Source organism: Candida theae, assembly GCF_024610275.1.
Source record: "Candida theae strain CBS 12239 chromosome Unknown scaffold17, whole genome shotgun sequence".
Lineage (NCBI taxonomy): Eukaryota > Fungi > Ascomycota > Pichiomycetes > Serinales > Debaryomycetaceae > Lodderomyces > Lodderomyces theae.
Window position 1 is genome coordinate 1 of NW_026261480.1, and position 21,390 is coordinate 21,390.

Here is a 21,390-nt window from a genome sequence, read left to right on the forward strand (position 1 = left end):
AAGTTGATGAGGAAATTGGCCGACCACGGACAAGCCATCTTGTGTACCATCCATCAGCCATCTGCCCTCTTGATGCAAGAGTTTGATCGTTTGTTGTTTTTGCAAAAGGGGGGACAAACTGTATACTTTGGTGATTTGGGTGAAAACTTTGAAACCTTGATTAACTACTTTGAAAAGAATGATGCCGATCCATGTCCTGCTGACGCCAATCCTGCTGAGTGGATGTTGCAAGTTGTTGGAGCTGCTCCCGGATCTCACGCTAAGCACAACTACTTTGAAGTTTGGAGAAACTCTGAGGAGTACCAGAATGTTCGAAAGGAGATTGCCAATATGGAAGCTGAGTTGTCCAAGTTGCCCAGAGATGAAGACCCAGAGGCAAAGTACACGTATGCGGCACCTGTTTGGAAGCAATACTTGATTGTCAGTTGGAGAACTATAGTACAGAAATGGAGATTACCAGGATATGTCTACGCAAAGGTCTTTTTGGTTGTCACTTCGGCCCTTTTCAATGGCTTTTCCTTTTTCAAAGCCGACAAGTCCTTACAGGGCCTACAGAACCAAATGTTTTCAATGTTTATGTTTTACTCAGTTTTTGCCACGATGGTGCATCAGTTACTTCCTCAATATATTGCTCAGCGAGATGTCTACGAAGTTAGAGAAGCGCCTTCACGAACGTTTAATTGGTTCACTTTCATTACTGCACAGTTCACCTCAGAGATACCGTACCAAATATTTGTTGGAACTCTAGGCTTTTTCTGTTGGTATTATCCTGTTGGTTTCTACGCTAATGCTGAGCCTACACATGCAGTTGATCAAAGAGGTGTTCTTATGTGGCTTTTCATTATTTGTTTTTTTGTGTACACCAGTTTTATGGGACTTTTATGTATCTCATTCATTGAACTTGAAGATAATGCCGCCAATCTTAGTGTTATCTTGTTCACAATGTGCATGACCTTTTGCGGTGTGCTTAAGACGGGAGAGCAACTACCAAGATTCTGGATTTTCATGTACCGTGCAAACCCGGTAACGTATTTCATCCAGGGTATGTTGGCTACAGGGTTGGCGAATACCGCAGTTCAATGTGGCAGGACGGAATTATTGGCAATCATTCCCCCAAATGGTATGTCTTGTTCTGAGTATATGCAGCCATACATGAGCAAGGCCGGCGGTTATATCGTAGACACAGATGGTTGTTACTTCTGCAGACTCAGCAATACTAATCAGTACTTGCAGTCGGTAAATGCTATATACAGTCAGAGGTGGAGAAATTTGGGGGTGGTCATTGCGTTCATCTTCATTAATGCTGTCTTAGCCTCGTGTTTGTACTGGTTGGCTAGAGTTCCCAAGGGAGATAGGGAAAAGGAGGTCAAAAAGAAGAAAAAGAGAGAGAGAGAGAGAGAGAGAGAGAGAGAGAGGAGAAGAGTAAGTAATTAGAGCTTAACAGTTAGTTAATAAAGAATTTGAAATTGATCGTTACAAAGGGTTCCACTTCGTAGACAAAGACTAGAATGCTACTCAATTGGACATTTAAAAATCATGCTGCACAAGGTAGTACTGCATCAAACGAATCACTTGCAAATGTACTTCGGAAATAACGATTTTATTCCCGTCTCAATTTGTTCATCTTGAAAACCGTTTTAGATCATGACACAAAACAAATGACAAGTGAAGGTGGCACAAAGGGACTGGGCGTTCGTTGCATTGCAGTTTGGTGCCGTGACGAGAGATTATTTATAGATGCTATTATTGAAACAAAGGAGAGCCTACTGCGCTGTACACAACCCTTCCCAGTCTAGAGCTTGAAATGCAACTGATGATGGTTTACACAATTGTTTCTGTGTCATATTTTTTCTTTTCCTGCAAACTCTGCGCAACAGTTTCCGCGTAGAACTAGCCATCTTGCCTTTCTCGTCTCCAAAATGGTAATAAACAGATGGAAAAGTTCACCAGGTGTTTGAAAATGACTCTTAGTTTTTGTATTTTCTATTCCTGTGAGAAAGTGAAAAGTTATACTTTGCGAACCGCCTACGCCATAACTCCTTCAAAATTTTTGCTAGAACGAAACTTGAAATTTACGAAGCTTAAATGATAGGGAATTTTTAAACGACCACTGTTTTAAAATCTTGTGTTTTGTTTGTCAACTGTTTGGTCGAGTGTAAGATTCAAACAGGGTATGTTGGGTTCTACTCGTGTCTATTTCTGCGCTCTACTTTATATCCATTGAAAGCTTCTCTTTGAGGGAGTCCTGTAAGTTTCGCTGGAGTAGACAATTGCAACTGCACCATGAAATCTGTTCACATCTGAACTGAACTGAATCGTATGAAAGACAAAATTCGTTTGTATGGAAAAGTAATCAGGGTATGACGTAACAGTGAAAGTTCTCTTTCAACACGGCTAGAATACTATAACTCCTTTAAGCGTGGCGAGTGAAGTTCATGACACTGCCAAGTATTCTAGAACTGTATACTGCATCCATGCGTAACATTACTAGCCGTGTAAAACTCATGACCACTGTGCGTTAAAGCCGACAATGTTTGATCCATCGATTTAAAGCCGATATCCTGTAGTGCGGTCGATCCGAAGTTTGATTTTTTTTTAATTATTTTTTATTTTTTTTACATTTTGTTTTCTTCTGAAAAATTTTAGCTTCCTTTTTTAGTTGGTGAATTATAAGTCCGACTTGGTCACACAAACTAAGGAGCTTTGCGTTGGATGCAGTCATACATATGCGTAAAGAGTTCCTTTAACCTTCTTCACTACACCACACAAAAGAAACGAGCAGTGAGTGGTTCGCTTGTGCTAATGGAGTAGCCCTCACATAGCAACACCCGCAAAGAAGACACAGCCAGTTTTTGTGATTGTTTTCTGGAGATCCCAAATCATTTATAAAGTAAACCAATTCAGTCGAATTTCAAAAGAAAACGGGACCGGTTAGTAGAGAGTCAATTGTGCAATCATTGCTCACTTCATCAATTCCAAAAAATGCCAGAAAACATTGTGCGTAAAAGAAACAAGCCCACATTTGTTTGTACAAACTGCAAACGAAAGAAGATTAAATGTGACAGGAAGACGCCATGCTCGTCTTGTGTTAAATTGAATATAGGCTACACTTGTGTTTACGACACAAGATGGACAACGGCCGGAAAGATCAGTGGTCACCAGAAACTGCATTCTCGAAGCTCGTCATCTAATTCTCATGATCAGGTCGAAGTTGCTCAATTAAAAGCAAAGATTACAGAATTGGAGAATATAATTGCACAATACAACACGAAAGAAGAGAAAGACAATATGGTCCCCAAAAACAATGCCGAATCCAATCTGAAAGTTAATGGGCCAAATTATGTGCGTGCTCATCCAATCGCACCTCCGGAAACAACGCTTACTCCAAATCCAATTGTGAATCCAGAAGACACACTTAATTTTTATGCTGGGTATACTCCCATGTACATTAAAGGCAATATTCGAAGAGTCAATTTCGGGCCTTTATCTTGGATAGCATTATTGAAACGAGATCACGCGTTATCTTTGGCGTGGAAGGATCTCAGCACTAAGGGATACTTTAGCGGTCTTAATTTGAGACAGGTTCCAATGAGTCCTGAAAACATAGTCATTTTGAACACACAAATGAGCACTCCAGAAGGTGTGTCACCTAACATGGACAAATTTTTCCGTCGCAAGTACTTGGAAATTGAAGGATATGAGGAAACAATGCCTTACCAATCATTGACTAGAATTGGTGTCGATACTGGGCAAACCAACGGTAGTGATCATCATAAAAACAACGCAAATGCCTCGAATATACAGCCAGACTTTAAAATGTCCTTTACGCTGATCAGTCTTGCTCGTACGATTTTTGAAGGGAAGATAAACCCGGAATTACAATTGATTGAAAAAATCAAAACGATATTACCTTCAAAGAAAGTATTTTGGAACCTAATAGACTTATTCTTCAAAAATGTCTACCCATTCTACCCATTCATTGATGAAGATTCGTTCAAGAAGGATTTGCAAAAGATAGTAGGCAAGGTTGACTACGATGACAAGCCATTTTCCAAAATAAATGTGAGCAAGAAGTTGGATTTAGCGGTGGTTGCCCTCTGTTTCATTTGTTTAAGGCTAACTTACTTGTCGTTATATTCCAACAAGGACTCCACCAACCGAGGCATAGTTGAGTCCCAGGATGAGACATTGACAAAATTTCTTTTTCAAAACCCCATAAACTCATCCTGTATCGATGTTGCCAATTCTTGTATTCAATGTTTTCATTTCAGAAGAAAATCCAACCTTACCGTTTTCCAAGCAATTTTGTACATGCGATTTTACAGAAACATTGCTCCTGAAGAAGGCGACGGAATTGATGGTGGAGATTCTCAATTGGGAACAGCATTGCTTATACAGATGGCCGTATCCTTGGGCCTTAATCGTGAACCCGACTTATTCGATGTTTGCAATGATGAGAAAACTAATCACTTGGGTCGCAAAATATGGGCTGCATTAATGGCGGCCGATTTTCTTTTCTGTCTATCAGCTGGGAACCCTCCAAGTGTTCATCCTCAGCATTATGATGTTTCTGAACCATTCCTTACCTCCAAGAACAGCAACATAAAAGACATTGAAATGGAGTCCGTTATAACGCAAGGTTATGCAGTAGTTGATTCAGATCGAGAGCTTTTGCGTAGATTACTTTCCTATGTCGTGGATATAAGGAATGGTGTTGAAATGAACAAAATCACTCATAAGTTGCATCTCACTGAACAGATATGGCAATCCAGATACAACGTCATGCATAACGCGGAGTTGAAAAGTGAGGTTGATAATTCCGAACACACGAGGGAAGACATCAAAAGATTCTTGTACATTAAAAAGGCAAGGAGGTTTTTGCTCATGAAAATTCCCCTCACCTCCTTTTACTACCATATATATTTGCATTACGAAGACATGTTGGACACGGAGCTATCCTTTTTTTACTTGCTGAAAATACTTTTAATCATTATAAATGACATCATTCCGTACATTCAAGACATCATCAACGGGAATTTGAGTTCTGTTGGTCTATTCTTGAATCCAATGGCTCAAGTTGGGTTGCTCAAGTCAAACGAGGTTGTGTTTTCATGTCTAGCTCGTGTTAACTTTGTGATATATCAATTGGAGACGTCTGAAAATCATGCTAGTAAATTGAATGAAGATCAGCAATACCGTGAACACTACAATTTATTAAAGGGCATGTCAGTTAATATTACAAAGACTAGTAAATTGATTACCTTACTACTCGAGAGAATGGGACAGAGATATTATTGCGCTTGGAGGCTATCGAAAGCTCAGCATACTATATGCCACACGCTAACAGGAAAAGAGTTTTACGAGAAACATGCTCAGAAGTTGAAGCGGGTCAAAGGATTCCAATTCACAACGACGCAGTTGAATAGATTCAATGTATTGATTGGACAGCTACAGGAGGAGGTACACAAAACATTGAGCTTTGAAGACGGTCAGCACGCTTCGACACCAAATATTGTGAATACTGACTTGGCTGCCGATATTCGTAAATCAATGCTTGAGGCACAAAATATGGTCTCAGAAGAATCTCCTTACTCGCAGGAGAGTGCTTCTGGTGGGACCACTTCGGACACTCCTATGAAACAGACAACATTGGAGGACTTTAATATGAACTACATTGATCACATGTGGCTCCAACACGTCGCTTTTCGAAACGATACCAACCTGTCATTGGAGAACAACTTGATCTCGAATAGCGATGAGTTACGAATGTTGCTGAGCGTAACACCCACTGTTGTCCAGAATGAGTTTGATATTGACGATGGTGGTACTAATCCTATTGCTAGCTCTACTATTCAAGGTAACTCAAACAACAATGACCCATCACAATCTCAAGTTGAGAATCGACCAAATCTACAGCCACGGCAAGCAAGCAATTCTACCGTTCCATTGCAATCTTTATTAGACACCATGCAAGGACAAGAGTGTCTTGATTTCTTACTCGATGCTGGTTTGAAGTATAGCTATGAGTCCTTTTTGTAGAATTAGACGAAGACAATTTTTTTTTCTTTTTTTTTTCGATTAAAGGTTTGTATTTAATGCTACTTTCCGACACTATTTCTTTGCGTACCAAAGCACGATATCCTCTCCGAAATTTCTCCGTATTTCGTCTTCATCGATTGATTGCAAACACTCAATGGCTGAGTCATCGTTTTCAAAATCAATGAAAGCCAAACTCCTTACCTTTATGAATCTAGCCGCTTCAAAACCAGCAAATTTTTCAAAAAACTCGTCGAGCGATTCCTTGGTCACATGCAAGGCTGGACTAATATTTTGAAGAAGTAGTATACGATGCGGGGGCAACTTTTGGTTCTGTTTTTTGATTTTGCTCTTGTCGACAGTAGATTTGGCATGCTTGGTGGATTGTTTACTCACCTTGTGTTCTTGCTGTCTCCTTGTTCTGATTTGTTTCAACTCTTTCTTATCTAGTAGAGTATCACTATTCGAATTAGCAAATGTGGCTCTTACGCGTTTGCCAAAATACTCTTGATTATTCAAAGCTTCAATGGCTCTTGAAGCATCACCAATGGACTGGAATGTGAGAAATGCCTGACCTTTGAGCTTGAGAGTCTTTGCCAAAGAAATGCTCACAGGCCTATATTTCTGAAGATTGGTCTCAAGCACAGATCTGACCTTGTTGGTGGACACTCTATCATTTATATTGTTGACGTACACCGTTTGTTTAGGTTCTACTGACATGTTTGATCTCTTTGGTGTGGTATCACGGGGCATTATTTTTCTTCCACAAATTTCGTACTTGTAAATACGGTAATAATCACGTGCCAGAAACAAAACTTAAGAAAACTGGCAACGAACATTAAGAAGTTTCCCCAACCAAAATACCTCAAACAATGAACTCTTGATTTCTGACTAGTTGTGTAGCTTTCTTGTCAGTGTAAGATTGTTGAGCAAATTTTGTTAGAGGAGTCTGTGATTATATTGCTTTTTCACGAGGCTACACATGCGAAAGCAAATAACCTGTGATCCAGATTTTTGCTGACGTATTCTGTGTGTGTAAAGCATTATTTAACTCTTGTCATTGCCATGGATTGGCCTCAAAATCTTCTAGCAATTAATTTTTTAAAGTGATAAGATAATTTACATCTTTTGAATTTCCCATGAAAATTTGTTGGTGGATTTTTGCAACATTTTGATGCCAAATAAAATACTATACACAGTGCAACATTAACAGGGGCTAATTGTAGCAGGAACTCCTTTCGGAGCTTAACCTAGAGCACGTAAAGTCTCTAGAACTCAAGTTAGATGATTAAGCATATCTCATATTGAATGGCCAATCATGCCTTGCTATTCGGAATGCGCAAATACCCCATCCCCCCAAATATTTTTCCCTCTTTGTTGCAAAGGATGGGTCGTCAGTAAAGGCTCAAACGAAGCATACAATTAGCCGCTGACACTAGCTTCCAAATACGTCTGCGAGGATAATGAAAAGCTGGGCTTCACATGATGCGAGGTCGTTCGAGTTCCTTAATAGGTAAAGAAACAACCACGAGCGCCTACAAAAGCCAAACCTTTCAAAACTGGCCGTAGCGGAATGTCTCTTGCCTCCGTGCCAATACAGACTACAAGACAAAAGCACAGTGTACAAGAGGTGCTTACGTCGTTCCTACCTTTTGTAATTTTTTTTTTTTTTTTGGCTTTGCCGAAATTCGGGGAACCGCATCCGAGAATCGCAACGTGGAGCCAACTAGTTTGACGGTTGTCAAGAAGTGACTCCGACAGTTTACACGGAATGCGTGAATAAACCACAACATAGAATCATAGCCCCTTTGTGCCACCAGGAGAGAAATAAGAAAAGAAAAAAAAAAGGAATACACACAGTAAGTGAACTCCCTGCATCTCTAGCCCAACAACCAATCACAGACGTTTAATTTGTAAGCACGAGATTATTTTGAAACTTTATTTTCTTTTGTGAGATTGCGTGCATTACGTAATCGTATTTACCACTACAAAGTGGATGCAAAAGGGTGTTAAATGGCGCTTGTACCCTCCATTTCCGTGGCACTTGAACTTCAAGAAGAGTTATCAGAGTTAGAGTAGTTGGGCAATTGCACTTGTGCAATGGAGTTTGTTATTCACTCGTGCTAACAAGCCGTCGATTCTGGCAAAACACGGCATTCCCGTTTAGCGAGAATGGAGGGAGCTTTCAACCTACAATTAAAAGGTTTTACGAAAAAGATGCGCGAGCATAGTACAACACTAGTAATACTCGGTGGTACTGTTATTGCTGAGCTCTTATTTTGTGAAGAGCAACAAACCTCCAATCACGTAGGAATTCTGTCATTTGTATGGTAATTACTGCCTTATAATTTTTCTGTCTTCTTTCACGCCACAAAACTGATAAGACAAGAGTACCGCTACTTTTTTTTTTTTTTTTTTTATAAATACAAAAAAGAAAACATAAAATCATCATCGCCATTTATTTCATTCCAGTTTACTTTACTCTTTTCCTAGTTTTTTATTTTTGTTTTTTTTACCACTTCTTTTATATTTAGCAGTCTGTCAGAAGGTTGCAAGTACATCTGCAAACTTCATCATCGATTTACAACTGCACACGCCCTCATCACCCCACACGAATAGCTAAACTCATAAATCATGTCGTTAGTAGCATTGAAGAACGGTGTTGCCAGCGTATTAGGCAAGAAAAACGCATCAGACGAAGAGCTCGAGAGGGCAGACAGGCTTTTGGAGAACAATAACCAACCATACGGATCAACAGACAACAACAACATCAATGGCAATGACAGAGCTGCCCAAATAGCAAGAGAAGAAGCCGTCATTCATGCTGCAGCTTCAATAGCGTCATCGTCTGCAAACAAAGAAGAAGAAGACACCAATACCAGCATTTTGACTAGTTTTTTCAACAGGTTCGATCCAAGAGTAATGTCAGATATAATCATTGGATTGAGCGATGGCTTAACGGTGCCGTTTGCATTGACTGCGGGGTTGTCTTCTTTGGGTGATTCAAAATTGGTCATTACAGGTGGTATGGCAGAGTTGGTGTCTGGGGCTATATCTATGGGGTTGGGAGGATTTTTAGCTGCTAAATCAGAAAATGAATATTACAAATCGCAAGTGAAGAAGGAAAAATTGAGTTTTTTCAAGAAGCCAGAAACGGTAAATCAAGATGCTGCCGAGATCATGTTTGAATTAGGTGCTAGTGAGCAAACAATTATAAGCTTTTTGAAAGATTTGGATTCAAAGCCGAAGAGCTTAATTGACTTTATTATCAGGTTCGGTAGAGGATTGGAAGAGCCGGCCGAGGGAAGGGAATTTACATCCGCCATGACCATTGGATCGGCATACTTCCTTGGTGGGTTTGTACCTCTTTTGCCCTATTTCTTCACTAATGTCGTCAAGACTGGGTTATTGATCTCGGTGATTGTGATGTTGATAACATTGTTTATATTTGGCTTCATTAAGACCTCCATATCTTTAGGTGACGATTGTGGGAACCACAAAAAGGTTGCTGAAGGATTCCAAATGGTTGCTGTTGGTTCTGTTGCTGCAGGAGCTGCATGGGGACTTGTATATCTTATAGATAACTGATTTCTCAGTATGGATTTGCAGTTTCTTGAATATTTAATTGCTATGAATTGTTGCCTTATGCAATGGAAGTGTTTTTCTTGTATGTTCAGTCCTAGGAAGGATTGTCGAGTAGTAGCGGTAGGGTGCACCTACTCCTTATTATCTACCTTTGCTAGTGCTGCAAATAAAATGGTAGCTCTAGCGAAAATTAAACCAATGAGTGTGCCAGAAAATCTGCTTAGAGAAAGGAAGAAAAAAAAAAAAAAAAAAAAGTCAGAAAAGGAGACACCCTTTGTTGAGCTACATTGCAATTAGACACGATTTGTCCACAAACTAACCACCACTCTCACCTTATAAAAACGATATGTTGAGAATAAGCAATAGAATAACCCCAAGGGCACTTAGTTTTGTGCGTTTCAACTACACATCAACAGCACCACCAACCACACAAGAATCAACTCCAACCAAGACATCCACCTCAACGCCAGAAGAAGAAGAGGCGTCATCGTCATTAGCCAGGCCAGAATCATCACAATTGAACTTGAAAGATTTGAAAAACAATGTATATGCCAAACCAGCCCCCAATAGAGACACAACATGGACTCAATCACAACAAGCAAGAATAGACGTTATAACTAAATATCCCTTCCGATTCACGCAAAAGGATTTAGCCGAGCAGCCAAGACCCTATGCTGCTATTGAGTTGATTGCCAAGGAGCCAATTAGATATTTGAAGCCAGAAGAGGGAAATATTGCCGTGTGCGATGGTAATAGAGGCAACACGTTACAAGGACATCCCAAGATTTTCATCAACTTGGATAAACCTCAAGCCAACACTTGTGGCTACTGCGGTTTGAGATACGCCAAGGAGGAGTTTAGAGAGGAAATTGAAGCCAAGGGAGAATTCTAAAACCGGATACGGATGTGTGATATTCAGTACTTTGATATAACATTTGGAAACCGTTTTGAAAAGGATGATGAACTGCAAGGAGTTTCGTTAAGCGTGCTTAAGTCAATAGGCTACATTTTTCTACGGACCTGTAGTTATCACAAAGTTATATAGAACGCAAAGTTTGAAAATTGACTTTATGAACTGACCACAGCGGCGTTCAATCTCGTCAACTGTAGCCATATGGGACAAGGGACAATGCGAAGAGGCTCCTTGATTTCTCTTTGACTAATTGTAAAAGGATTTTTTCAAGACTTAAATGAATTGTAGTGAATACCACTATCATGCAACTTTGGCATTAACCAAGCAAAACAAACAAGTCTAGCTCCAAAAAAAAAAAGAGGTTCCATTCTACCAACTCTGTACATGTACGAATGTGGCAGTGTCTATTTGCAACAGTTTTCACTGAAATTTGCAACACGAGGATTCTCTCGTTAAAAATCAAAACGCGTCTGGAAACTTTATTTCAAACTAATCATAATCATTTCTCTAAAACACATTATACAAATACACTACCTTCAAGTTACTTTGACAACGCCAATACAGCAACAAACCCACCGCGCACGAGATCATGAATGTGGATAAAGACAGTCAAGTGATAATACTTCCTCAATTAAAGGATACCACGCTGATATCCAGACAGTACAAAATTATCAATCTACCCATCACGTCAACCACGGCATCAACGACATCGGCACCATCTTCCAAATCATTCTTGATCCAGGACTCAGAGATGTACGAATTGAACGTAATCAAAGGCGACAACTCATCTATTAAATTGAAATCGGGGGATGGAGTAAAATCCTTCATTTTTGAACCTGTAGCCGGATCTAGCACATCAGAGACGAACACTGAATTGGACCGCGTTGGCACCAGGGTCAGTGGCAATGGCGCGGTCTTGCAATCGTGTCACACTCTAATTGCGTCACCTTACAACTTCACATACATGGTGATTGCTATATTCGAAAAACATGGCGACAAATTCAGTCGGTTTCATACCTTGGATGATATTAGAGATAGCTTGCTGAGTTTGGAATCGGGCCACGATTGGGTATACGATATTCCACGACAGTTGTTTTCGAAAAGCTTGGCCTATGTTTGTGAGTCAATACTTGAAGGTGGTGGACAAGGTGCCAATAACAATGACAATGACAATGACAATGACAATGACAATGACAATGACAATGACGAAGATGGGGGAGATAAATTTTACAAGTATTCTTCAACGAAAAGTATTGAGTGGGTCAATACCAAAGTACTAGCGTTGAAACATTGGGTTGTTGGCCTGGATGATAACAAGCTGTCTACAAATAGCATATTGAACAAAATCAAGAAGGAGCTTCACGATCCTACCGCAGCTAACGAAGGACAGCAGCAGCAACAGCAACAACAAGAACTAGTCGACCAAATGGCATTACTTTATGCACTTGACTACGTGTGTGATTCCTATGTGCCCAATTTGAAATCCAAGATCATTACATACTTCGATTACAATTTCACTCAAGTAGATGACCACTTGACCAGTTTGAAACAAAAACAGAGAAATTTGGAAGCGGTTGAAGCCAACATGAATGAAGTAATCACGACAACTGCAAACACCACCAAGTCGCAATCATCGAAAAAGAATGGTAAAAAGCAACCAGCAAAGAAAGTTGCAGTTGGAAAAGGAGCTCTTGATGGATTTTTCAAGAAAGCGTAAAGCCACTCTTTGATGAATGCTACTTTTATTCCTTTCGTCTCATTGTATATACACGAGGGAGAAGGGGGGACATAATCACTATAAACAGGAAATTCTTCACTCTCCTTTATCTACTTTACCTCCTTATTCAAGTTCTTATAGATCGATAATCCTTGAGCCATAAAGCTGGATATGTCACCCACGTTCGAAGGTATAACCACAGTGTTTGACTCCTTGGCCAACTTACCAAACTCCTTGATATACTCTTGAGCAACTTGCAAATTCACAGCTGCATCACCACCAGGGGTATCTTTAATAGCTTGAGCAATTCTTTGAATGCCAATAGCAGTAGCCTCAGCTTTCAACTTAATCTTTTCAGCTTCACCCAACGCCAAATTGATTTGTTCCTGCTTATTAGCCTCTGATTGTAGAATGATACTTTGCTTCTCACCTTCACTGATATTGATCCTGCTTTGTCTAGTACCTTCAGACTCCAAAATTTCAGCACGTTTACTACGCTCGGCACTGACTTGACGATGCATAGCCTCAATCACATTTTGAGGTGGATGAATATCCCTAATTTCATAACGCAAGCATTCCACACCCCAATTCATGGCGGCTTCATTGATCACTTGGTTGATGTTGGTGTTCAATTGCTGACGCTCTTTCAAAACTGCGTCCAATGTCAAATTACCAATCTCTGATCTCATTGTCGTTTGCGCTAATTGACTAATGGCAAATTGGAAATCTTCAACGCCATAACTGGCCTTGTACGGATCGACAACTTTGACATACAAGACACCATCCAATTCCAAGGACACATTATCTGAAGTGATGGCACTCTGGGTGGGAATCTCAATGGCTGACTCTTTTAATGATTGGACATAGGTGATTCTATCCAACACTGGAATCAAGACTGCCAACCCGGGTGGTAATATACGATGAAACTTTCCCATTCGTTCAACAATCCATGCTTGTTGTTGAGGAACAAACTTTATCACGGTGTTGGCAGGTAAGGATTTGTTTTGGAAGAAATTGAGCGAGGCGGAAGTTGCTGCTGCAGGAGCCATCAATTGCGATTGCGATGTGAATCCTCGAAGTTGCGATGATTGGGGTGTGGCCAAAGATAGCTTTGTGAGGACATTCCGTGACTTTGGTGAAAGTGTCAGAAGACGACCTACTTGGGATCGTAATAAGGTGGATTTTGGCAACATTTGCGGCATGTGTTACTCGTGAGTAAGGGTAAGGGACAACAGTGGCAAACTGGTGAAAAACCAAAAAAAATCAAAAAAAAAAATAAAGGGCTGACGCTTTGTGAGGATTGTCAATGTCGTGGAAACCAATTGAGAAATGCGACAATGAAAGTTTTTCTTAACTTATAGTTTAAACAGAATATACACGGAGGTCGAAATTACACCGGAACCGAGCCCTAAAAAGCACTAGCACTAGTTTAAGGACGGCTCTTTTCAAGCAAGACAGCAGAGTTTCCATTTCATCTTTGACTCTTTCACAGTATTTTTAATCTATCAAAACATCATCGCCGTGAAAAAATAAAAAAAAAAATACCAAGACAAAAAAAAAGAGACGATGTTGCAACAAAGTAAACTCTCAATATCATCCCATTAATCACCAAAAAAATATACCACATAACTAAGATCCACCCCTTCTCCACACTCCACACCATCCAAATGTCACGTACAGCAGAAATAACATCCAACCAACGCAACTTCTTCCACTACGCACTACAAAACAACCTCCGTCTAAACCCACCCACCAACCGACCATTTCTCGCCCATCGGCCCATCTCCATTTACCTATCACCCACGGAGTACGGGTACGTCGAATTGAGCTGGGGCCAAACGAAATTGAGCGTGCGCGTTACGGCCCAAATAGTCAAGCCGTACCCTGACCGGCCATTTGAAGGAATCTTCACCATCAATAGTGAGATCTCGCCGCAAGCGAGTTTGAAATTCGACACTACGCGAGCTCAACAACAGGATGAAGTGTTGGTGGCGCGGATCTTGGAGAAATCAATTCGCCGGTCTAATGCTGTTGATTTGGAGAGTTTGTGTATTGTGGCTGGTGATAAAGTTTGGGAAATTGTTGTTGATTTGAATTTTTGGAACTATGATGGTAACTTGATTGATGTTGGTTGTTTTGGGGCTATGTTGGCGCTTTTGCATTTCCGGAAACCGGATATTAGTATCAATGGGGACACTGTGGTTGTGCATGATGTGAATGAACGACAACCCGTTAGTCTAAGCATTTTGCACATTCCCATTTGTCTCACGTTTTCATTTTACAATTTGTCTTCGCAGGAGATGAATATCAAGGGAGAAGGAGGAGGAGGAAATAATGGTGCAGATGAGACAGGTGTGTATCATGAAGATATAAACAATGAAGATGAAATCTGTTTATTTGATGCTGATGCTATGGAGGAGAGTTTGAGACAAGGAAGTTTAACCGTTACCTTGAACAAGAATCGGGAAATTATTCAATTGAGCAAGAACGGAGGTGTGCCAATTGATGCGCAACAATTGTTGGACCTATGCTTTGAGTCGATGAAGATTGTTGATGAATTGACGGACTTGATAAAGACTGAGATTAAACAACACGAAGAATTGAGATACAAACAGGAGAATTTCAAAATGTTGGAATCGAGTGCCAATAGGTAAGATGTTCATACAAAAAGTTGTTTGTAAAAGAAAACTTCATTAAATTTATAAATATATTTATACAGTATCATCATTTCGTATCATCTTGTCACCATAAAGATAGATTCTTCTTATTCGAGGGAATCAGTTACTTGTTTATACTACCTGGAAGATCCTTTTCTAGAATCATCAGTATCAACATCGGCCTCAGCATCGGTATTCAAATCAGAATATGCTTGCATATATTCCGCATCCGTTTCCATTTCATTAACAAAAGTGGAGTCATTACCCAGTTCTTCTTCGTTATCAAATTCACTCTCTTCAGACGAATTGATTTTGCGTAAAGTTTCAACAACCTCTAAATTGTTCTTGTCTTTGACTGCAGTTGCTGATGTTTTTCTGCTTCTCGAAGAGGGCTTGGGCTTCTCGCTACCAACACCTTTCGGTAAGGCTGAGGCTGGTGCCGAGTCACTTGTGATTACAATCGTTGCTGGATCATCAGCCAACTTCTCAAGTATGTCGATTTCAATAGGGATGTTGGAATCCTTTCTAGACCGACGTTTGACACTGGAATTCTTGAGAAAATTCTTTAAACTAATTCCTCTTTTGGGTCTAACTTCACCCAATTGAGATTCTTCATCATCATTTCCAATCGGCGACGTAGACAAAAACGTATAATCCTTCAAATGCGAATCAACAAATTTGTCCAAATTGAAAAAGCGTAAAATACCAGTGATCAATGCAAGAATCAGGTTACCGACTTTGGCGGTACATTTTTTGAAAAAACTGGAAACGATAAATGAGTAGAAAAGGTATTCAATACCCAAAATGACAAGGGCGATACAAAATCCACCGATAACTGCCAATACCAAGTGATTGGCCAAACTTTTGATAAAATTGGCATCACTCATGTGCCAAGAGGAACCAGGAGCAATTGCGAAAAACGAATATTGGTACCCCTTGTAATTTTGAGGCATTAAAACTCGTACTTTACCGGCTTCAGGTACACCCCAACGTTTATATTGTTTCCAAATAACTGACAAAAACAATGGTCCAGTTGAAATCATAATGGTAATGTATGGAACCAACCAATTGCGTTGATAGTTTTTCAATGATTCCATCGCTTTAAGGAAAAATGGATGATTAGGCACACTTCCCATAACATCGTTGGAGATACCAGTAGGGATAGTTTTTCTCACAAACGCAGGCACCGTCAACAATGGATCCAAACGACGTTCACAACCATCATCCAAATCGATATAGATACCACCGTAATGATACAATGCAAAATATCTTATGGCGTCCGCTCTTTGAATGTTGTAAGGGTACTTGTCCCAAGTTTCCAAAAACCAAGGAAACTCTTCACTGATAAATTCTCGTGCCATTTCATCGGTCCACAAGATATATTGATAATCTTCATGCAAATCAATACATGCTTGTTGACCTGGTTTCCAAATTTCAGGTATGTTTTCGTTTTTATAAGTTTGATGTATAATTTTCGGTATCAATTGTGGCTTATCTAATTTTTGTGAATTCAACTCGTAATCGATTAATGCGTCGGCATAGGAGTCGTCATGTAGTAACGTGAGCAAGTCAAATGACAAATATAGAAGGTAGACGACGAGAATGACGTGCGCGTAGATGATGTATTTCAATTCTTTTCTCATGTTGGCGGATGGAATTGCTGTTGTTGTATTTAGCTTATCGTAGCAATATGACTAGAAATGAAATAAAAAAAAAAAAAAAGGAGAATGAATGCAAAAAAATGTGAAACGTGGAGGTGTGGAATGATGACGGGGTGAAGGTTTCGTACCACAATGTTGGCTATCCGTTTGTTTTTGTTTAAAAAGTTAGCAGTATTAATGCGAAGGAAAACAAGGAAATCTGTCGATGTTGTCGATTTTAACTTCCTGGAGTTTGTGTAAGAATTGATCTATAGGTTGAAATGCCTGCTGTTTGTAGATATGTAGTCAAAAAAAATATATGATTTTTTTAGAAAAAAGACACAGGATGATTGCTAAAGATCTTGTGATAGTGGTGATGCTTACGGAATCTCTAATACAATTCCAGTACAATAAAGCTGTGATGGAATGGTAAACTGTGGTAATGACGGTTGAGGCTGTGTGAGTATTTCTCGCTGCCTAATGCTTTTTTTTTTCTCCTATTTCTTAGTTGAGGGTAATGTTGAACGGTGTCGAACCAATTTTTAAGTCAGCTAAACAAGCCAATTGTTTGTTTAAAGAAAATAGTGTAGATGTGAGAGTGTTGCAAAGTGGTTTCCAGGATCGTTATGTGAAGTGCTGTCCTACTCTTTTTCTCGTGTTATATGTGTGAAGTGAATGAGTGAATAATATTATACGAGTGTGTGAGTCTCTCTTTTTAAAGTAGTGAGATACGAGAACACTGGGGATGGTGGGGATTGTTGGAGGTTGAAAGTGTTGGTCAGACGAAATTTCCAGTTTATTTGATTGAGATCAGAGATGAAGACTGCTTCTATAGATACAGATATATATATATATATAGCATTACATAGTAAAGATGTCTGACAATATGCACAAGTATAGAGAAACCAAAAAAAAAAAAACAGAGAAATAAAATAAAATAAAATAAAAATAAAAAATTGGTTGTTGTTTGTTGTTTGTTGTTGTACTGCATGTACTACTGCAATTGAGTATTGTTTTTCTTTTTCGCATCATTTTTTTTTCCTGCTCAATTAACTATATGCAGTACAGCAGCGTGAAGCATTAAGAAGAATTACACAATAAAAAAGAAGGAAGAAGAAATAGGAGACATAGGAAAGCGTGTTGCCTGAATTTGGATCGTGTTTTGTTGCACACAACGCACAATCTAATACATAAGACATAGCACATAAACCAAGTCATGTAGTTGGTCAAGTACGAGGCACTGTGATGTTTCTTTCTTCTGTTTAGAGACGAAGAAATAAGTATTGTCGTAAGCTCCCACTATGGGAACCCGACGTAATTAGCTGAAGGACAACTGAGACCAATTTAGCTTGCCATTTTGACTTTCTTTGTTGCTGAATCAAAGTGTAAACCAAACAATAAGCTACGCTCTAGAGACAAGAAACAATCTACAGGACAAACAACAGTTAGCTCAACACTTTCATTGCTTTGCAATACCCCCCTCCCTTACACAATAGGTTGATGATGATGATGATGTAAACCATAAAACTAAGCGAATTCGAGATGACGACTAATATTTTAAAAGTCACATTCCTGTTCCCTTTACTCGACTGGTAATCCACACACACACACACATACACATACAACTGTTAACACAGCCAATGCCTATAGAAGTCTATCGCATCATACGCTCTTTGCACAACAGCAGTCACACAAATCCCTCTCTAGCTTTATGAACGCTTCGGACTTAACCCATGATCAATTTATTAAATGCTCAAATTTTGTGTGATGTGAAAAATTTCACCCGTAAAAAAAAAATTAAAGGTGAAACAAACAGCAATTGTGTTAAGAAAAAAAATGAAAAAAAAAAAAAAAAAAAAAAGAAATTTTGAAAATTAAAAATACAAGGCTGTGCTTATTTGTTTATTTTATTTATTTACAACCAGAGACAACAGACAGACTTTCCCCGCCCTATCTCCACTAATGTATTCTTGGTATTATGCCCCCCGTTGTATTTTGCTGTGACTCACATCAGACATCAGATGTCAAAGCAACATATCACAACTACCAACCAACAACCAACAACCAAGGTTACTCCTTTCTCTTATAGTACTGATGAGAGAAAACATTTCTTTTTTTGGAACATCAATAATGATAAGCGAGATATAATATGGCTGGCGTAGAGTCCCAAATATAAAACCTCAATCTAAAAATATATCACTACATAGATGATGCATCATCTTTTATTCATCCATTACGATAGATATAACACACTCTGCCTCCCAGCCCCCTATAACAAAAGCCACTATCGTCCTTTCTTCACCATATTCAACTGCTAAAAATAGAAAATTTGTTTTAAAAAAAGAGGAATGACTAAAACTGATATCGGTGTAGAACATGTCATTCACAATACAACTTCATTCAGAGAGGTATAGACCAAATAACGTGATTCTCTGTATCTTGTTATCAGTAATTACTTCTCCACTAATGGTAATGTCGCCAAGCTCATTTTCTGCTTGTCGCTTTTTCCTTTTTTACCCCTATTTTTTATTTTTCAATTTTTTTGCTTACCCATGGTTTTATTATAGCACAAACCAGAAATATATAAAACTGATTGATTGATAACTGAGTTTGTGTAACTCATCTCTCAACTTTCAAATATACTTATTTTTTTTTTTTTTCTTGTCGTTGTTGTTTGCTGTATTCACGCGCCACCAACTGATTGTTCATAATCAAACATCGAAGCGTCAATAGCGAGAGAGAGAGAGAGCATCATGAAGCTCAAGGAAAGTAAAGCACCCGATCTGCCATACTTTCTCGGTGCATCGTTGAAATACATGCATTGCGTGATGCAGTTACGGCGGAACGGTTAAACCTGTCTAATTTTTTTTTTTTTTTTGCTTTCCTTCTCTGAGAATTATAGGCCTTTGATTCCAAACACTGCAAAATCTGTTGAAATCTGGTGAAATGATTCAAACCACATTATTCCACGACACAAAAAGTGTGGCATAAGTTTTCCCCTTTTCCTCCACCCTCTTTCTGCAATCTTTATTCAGGTAAATAAACACCAGCAATGCTGCTGTATTCTTCCTTCATCTTCATTGCGGTTCCTAACAACACCAGGAAACAGTATCAGCAAAAGGCTGTCTCGTCAACTGAACTTGGATCATTGGTGTTTACCCGTATCAACTACTTTCTCCAGACATCACCAACAAAGAACTCGGGTAATGACTTTGTGCCCTCCATCCGTTTCCAACCCATAGGGTACAAAATGCTGACACCGTTATATGTTTGTTTACATTCTTTGCAATTTTCATTTTTTGGCAAGCGCGTTTCGAAGTAGTAAGAAGCATCGTATGTGGCATCTTTTTTTTTTGTATTTTTGTGAGTTTCGGGGATAACAAACATCGCGTTTCTTCGGAGTTAATCGATAAAACGGAACCTTTCACTTCTCCGATTCCCGATTATTTTCAATTGCACTTCTCCGAAATCGGTGAGCCTAAGAGACTTTTCTATGTTCTTTATCTCCATATCAAGCAGAATGAGAAAATCCAATTTGGTGATTGAGGCAGGCTGAGTTGTGAGGTTCTGATGGATTGTACTAGATGCAGTTGATACACTCCCAATTCTTTAATAGACATTGCAAAGACTAAGTGGGGATTTCACCAACTCCATCCACTTGAACTAATACCAAACAATATTATAAAACAGATAATATAAATATAAAACCACTAAATAATAAACTAAATCGCAGCAGTATCATCTCCACCCTTTTACACTCACAACTTTGCTGCCAACTCCAACAACTCTCCACCACCAACAATCTTGACCTTCTCAGTAAACTCGCCCCTCTGAGCCGCCTCTGCAAAGTGAACGGCAACTTTGCCAACATCACTAGCCTTGACTGCCTTGAACAACCATGAAACACCAGGAACATTCAACAAGAAATCATTGAGCTTCTGTGGCAACTCATTTCTCTTGCCATTGTTTCTATCCCCAAGCAAACTACCCGGTCTCAAAATAATCGTATGATCAAACCCTAATGCAATGATGTCGTTTTCCAACTTACCTTTAGTTTGGAAATAAAGAAATGGTGAGCTGGCACTGGCACCAACAGCAGAGATCAATACTAGTGTCTTGACCCCACTCTCTTTGGCAGCTTTGGCTGAATTGTAATTGATGCCGTAATCGATAGCTTTAAAATTCTCAGCTGATCCAGCAGCAGCACGAGTAGTACCAAATGATGAGATGTAAGCATAGGGAACTGGCTTGATGTCTTTGATGACAGTGCTCCATTTTGACGTATCGGTTTCAACAATTGAGTTTATGCGTGATTCACCAGGAGTGGCAAACTGTGGCTCGCGTCTAGTGAGGGTGGTGATTTTGCTCCAGTCTTTGGACTTGAGTGCATTTTGGACAACGAAACCCCCGACTAAACCAGTGGATCCCAAGACAATTAAGCTCATTGTGGAGATCTGTGTGTAAGTATGTGTTGTGCGTAGAAGAGGTGATATTATTCTTGAGTGTTTTTCTGTTCCTGAATTGATTGTATTTATTTTGTCATACGAGAGCAAACGAATGACAAAAAAAAAAAAAAAAAAATATGGTTATTGAAAAATACACGTGATTACTTTTCTTTACTGTGGACCTTATTGGTGGAAACACTAATAGCAAGTCCGTCAGATAACATATCCTCTAACCTTCAGCAATTAGAATGGAACAAGTAGAAGAAACATTCATGCTCTTGCAGTTAGGAATTACCTCCTCATTTCATCATTGTATATCCCCAATTGATCCATCACTCAACAATAGAATTTGCATACAATTAAATCTCTCTCCACAGAATTGCTCACTCTATTCTCG

The 21,390-nt window shown here is 39.3% G+C and overlaps 10 protein-coding genes across 10 annotated transcripts; 6 read left to right on the forward strand and 4 right to left on the reverse strand. All coding sequences in view use genetic code 12, as the record gives it.

Annotated features, from left to right (window-relative positions):
* On the forward strand, positions 1-1,796 carry CDR3 (Cdr3p; the record flags this gene model as incomplete). Its single annotated transcript, XM_051754178.1, has 2 exons — positions 1-1,120; positions 1,642-1,796. Coding segments are annotated over 2 exons (1,275 nt in total), but the record flags the coding sequence as incomplete, so codon positions are not given.
* A 1,186-nt stretch (positions 1,797-2,982) lies between these two features.
* On the forward strand, positions 2,983-6,039 carry KGF57_004648 (CTA4; the record flags this gene model as incomplete). The annotated part of the gene is made up of 1 exon (XM_051754180.1): positions 2,983-6,039. One exon carries the CDS (start codon positions 2,983-2,985, stop codon positions 6,037-6,039), a length of 3,057 nt encoding a protein of 1,018 aa, XP_051606782.1.
* Positions 6,040-6,111: 72 nt separating this feature from the next.
* KGF57_004649 (uncharacterized protein) lies at positions 6,112-6,756 on the reverse strand (the record flags this gene model as incomplete). The annotated part of the gene is made up of 1 exon (XM_051754181.1): positions 6,112-6,756. One exon carries the CDS (start codon positions 6,754-6,756, stop codon positions 6,112-6,114), a length of 645 nt encoding a protein of 214 aa, XP_051606783.1.
* Positions 6,757-8,670: 1,914 nt separating this feature from the next.
* Positions 8,671-9,624, forward strand: CCC1 (Ccc1p; the record flags this gene model as incomplete). The annotated part of the gene is made up of 1 exon (XM_051754182.1): positions 8,671-9,624. The coding sequence occupies one exon, from the start codon at positions 8,671-8,673 to the stop codon at positions 9,622-9,624; it is 954 nt and encodes a 317-aa protein (XP_051606784.1).
* Positions 9,625-9,967: 343 nt separating this feature from the next.
* On the forward strand, positions 9,968-10,513 carry KGF57_004651 (uncharacterized protein; the record flags this gene model as incomplete). The annotated part of the gene is made up of 1 exon (XM_051754183.1): positions 9,968-10,513. The coding sequence occupies one exon, from the start codon at positions 9,968-9,970 to the stop codon at positions 10,511-10,513; it is 546 nt and encodes a 181-aa protein (XP_051606785.1).
* A 610-nt stretch (positions 10,514-11,123) lies between these two features.
* Positions 11,124-12,251, forward strand: KGF57_004652 (uncharacterized protein; the record flags this gene model as incomplete). The annotated part of the gene is made up of 1 exon (XM_051754184.1): positions 11,124-12,251. The coding sequence occupies one exon, from the start codon at positions 11,124-11,126 to the stop codon at positions 12,249-12,251; it is 1,128 nt and encodes a 375-aa protein (XP_051606786.1).
* A 110-nt stretch (positions 12,252-12,361) lies between these two features.
* SLP2 (Slp2p) lies at positions 12,362-13,453 on the reverse strand (the record flags this gene model as incomplete). Its single annotated transcript, XM_051754185.1, has 1 exon — positions 12,362-13,453. The coding sequence occupies one exon, from the start codon at positions 13,451-13,453 to the stop codon at positions 12,362-12,364; it is 1,092 nt and encodes a 363-aa protein (XP_051606787.1).
* A 465-nt stretch (positions 13,454-13,918) lies between these two features.
* KGF57_004654 (exosome non-catalytic core subunit) lies at positions 13,919-14,905 on the forward strand (the record flags this gene model as incomplete). The annotated part of the gene is made up of 1 exon (XM_051754186.1): positions 13,919-14,905. One exon carries the CDS (start codon positions 13,919-13,921, stop codon positions 14,903-14,905), a length of 987 nt encoding a protein of 328 aa, XP_051606788.1.
* A 140-nt stretch (positions 14,906-15,045) lies between these two features.
* MIT1 (mannosylinositol phosphorylceramide synthase catalytic subunit) lies at positions 15,046-16,551 on the reverse strand (the record flags this gene model as incomplete). Its single annotated transcript, XM_051754187.1, has 1 exon — positions 15,046-16,551. One exon carries the CDS (start codon positions 16,549-16,551, stop codon positions 15,046-15,048), a length of 1,506 nt encoding a protein of 501 aa, XP_051606789.1.
* Positions 16,552-20,306: 3,755 nt separating this feature from the next.
* Positions 20,307-20,993, reverse strand: KGF57_004656 (uncharacterized protein; the record flags this gene model as incomplete). The annotated part of the gene is made up of 1 exon (XM_051754188.1): positions 20,307-20,993. The coding sequence occupies one exon, from the start codon at positions 20,991-20,993 to the stop codon at positions 20,307-20,309; it is 687 nt and encodes a 228-aa protein (XP_051606790.1).
* Between the last annotated feature and the right edge of the window lie 397 nt (positions 20,994-21,390).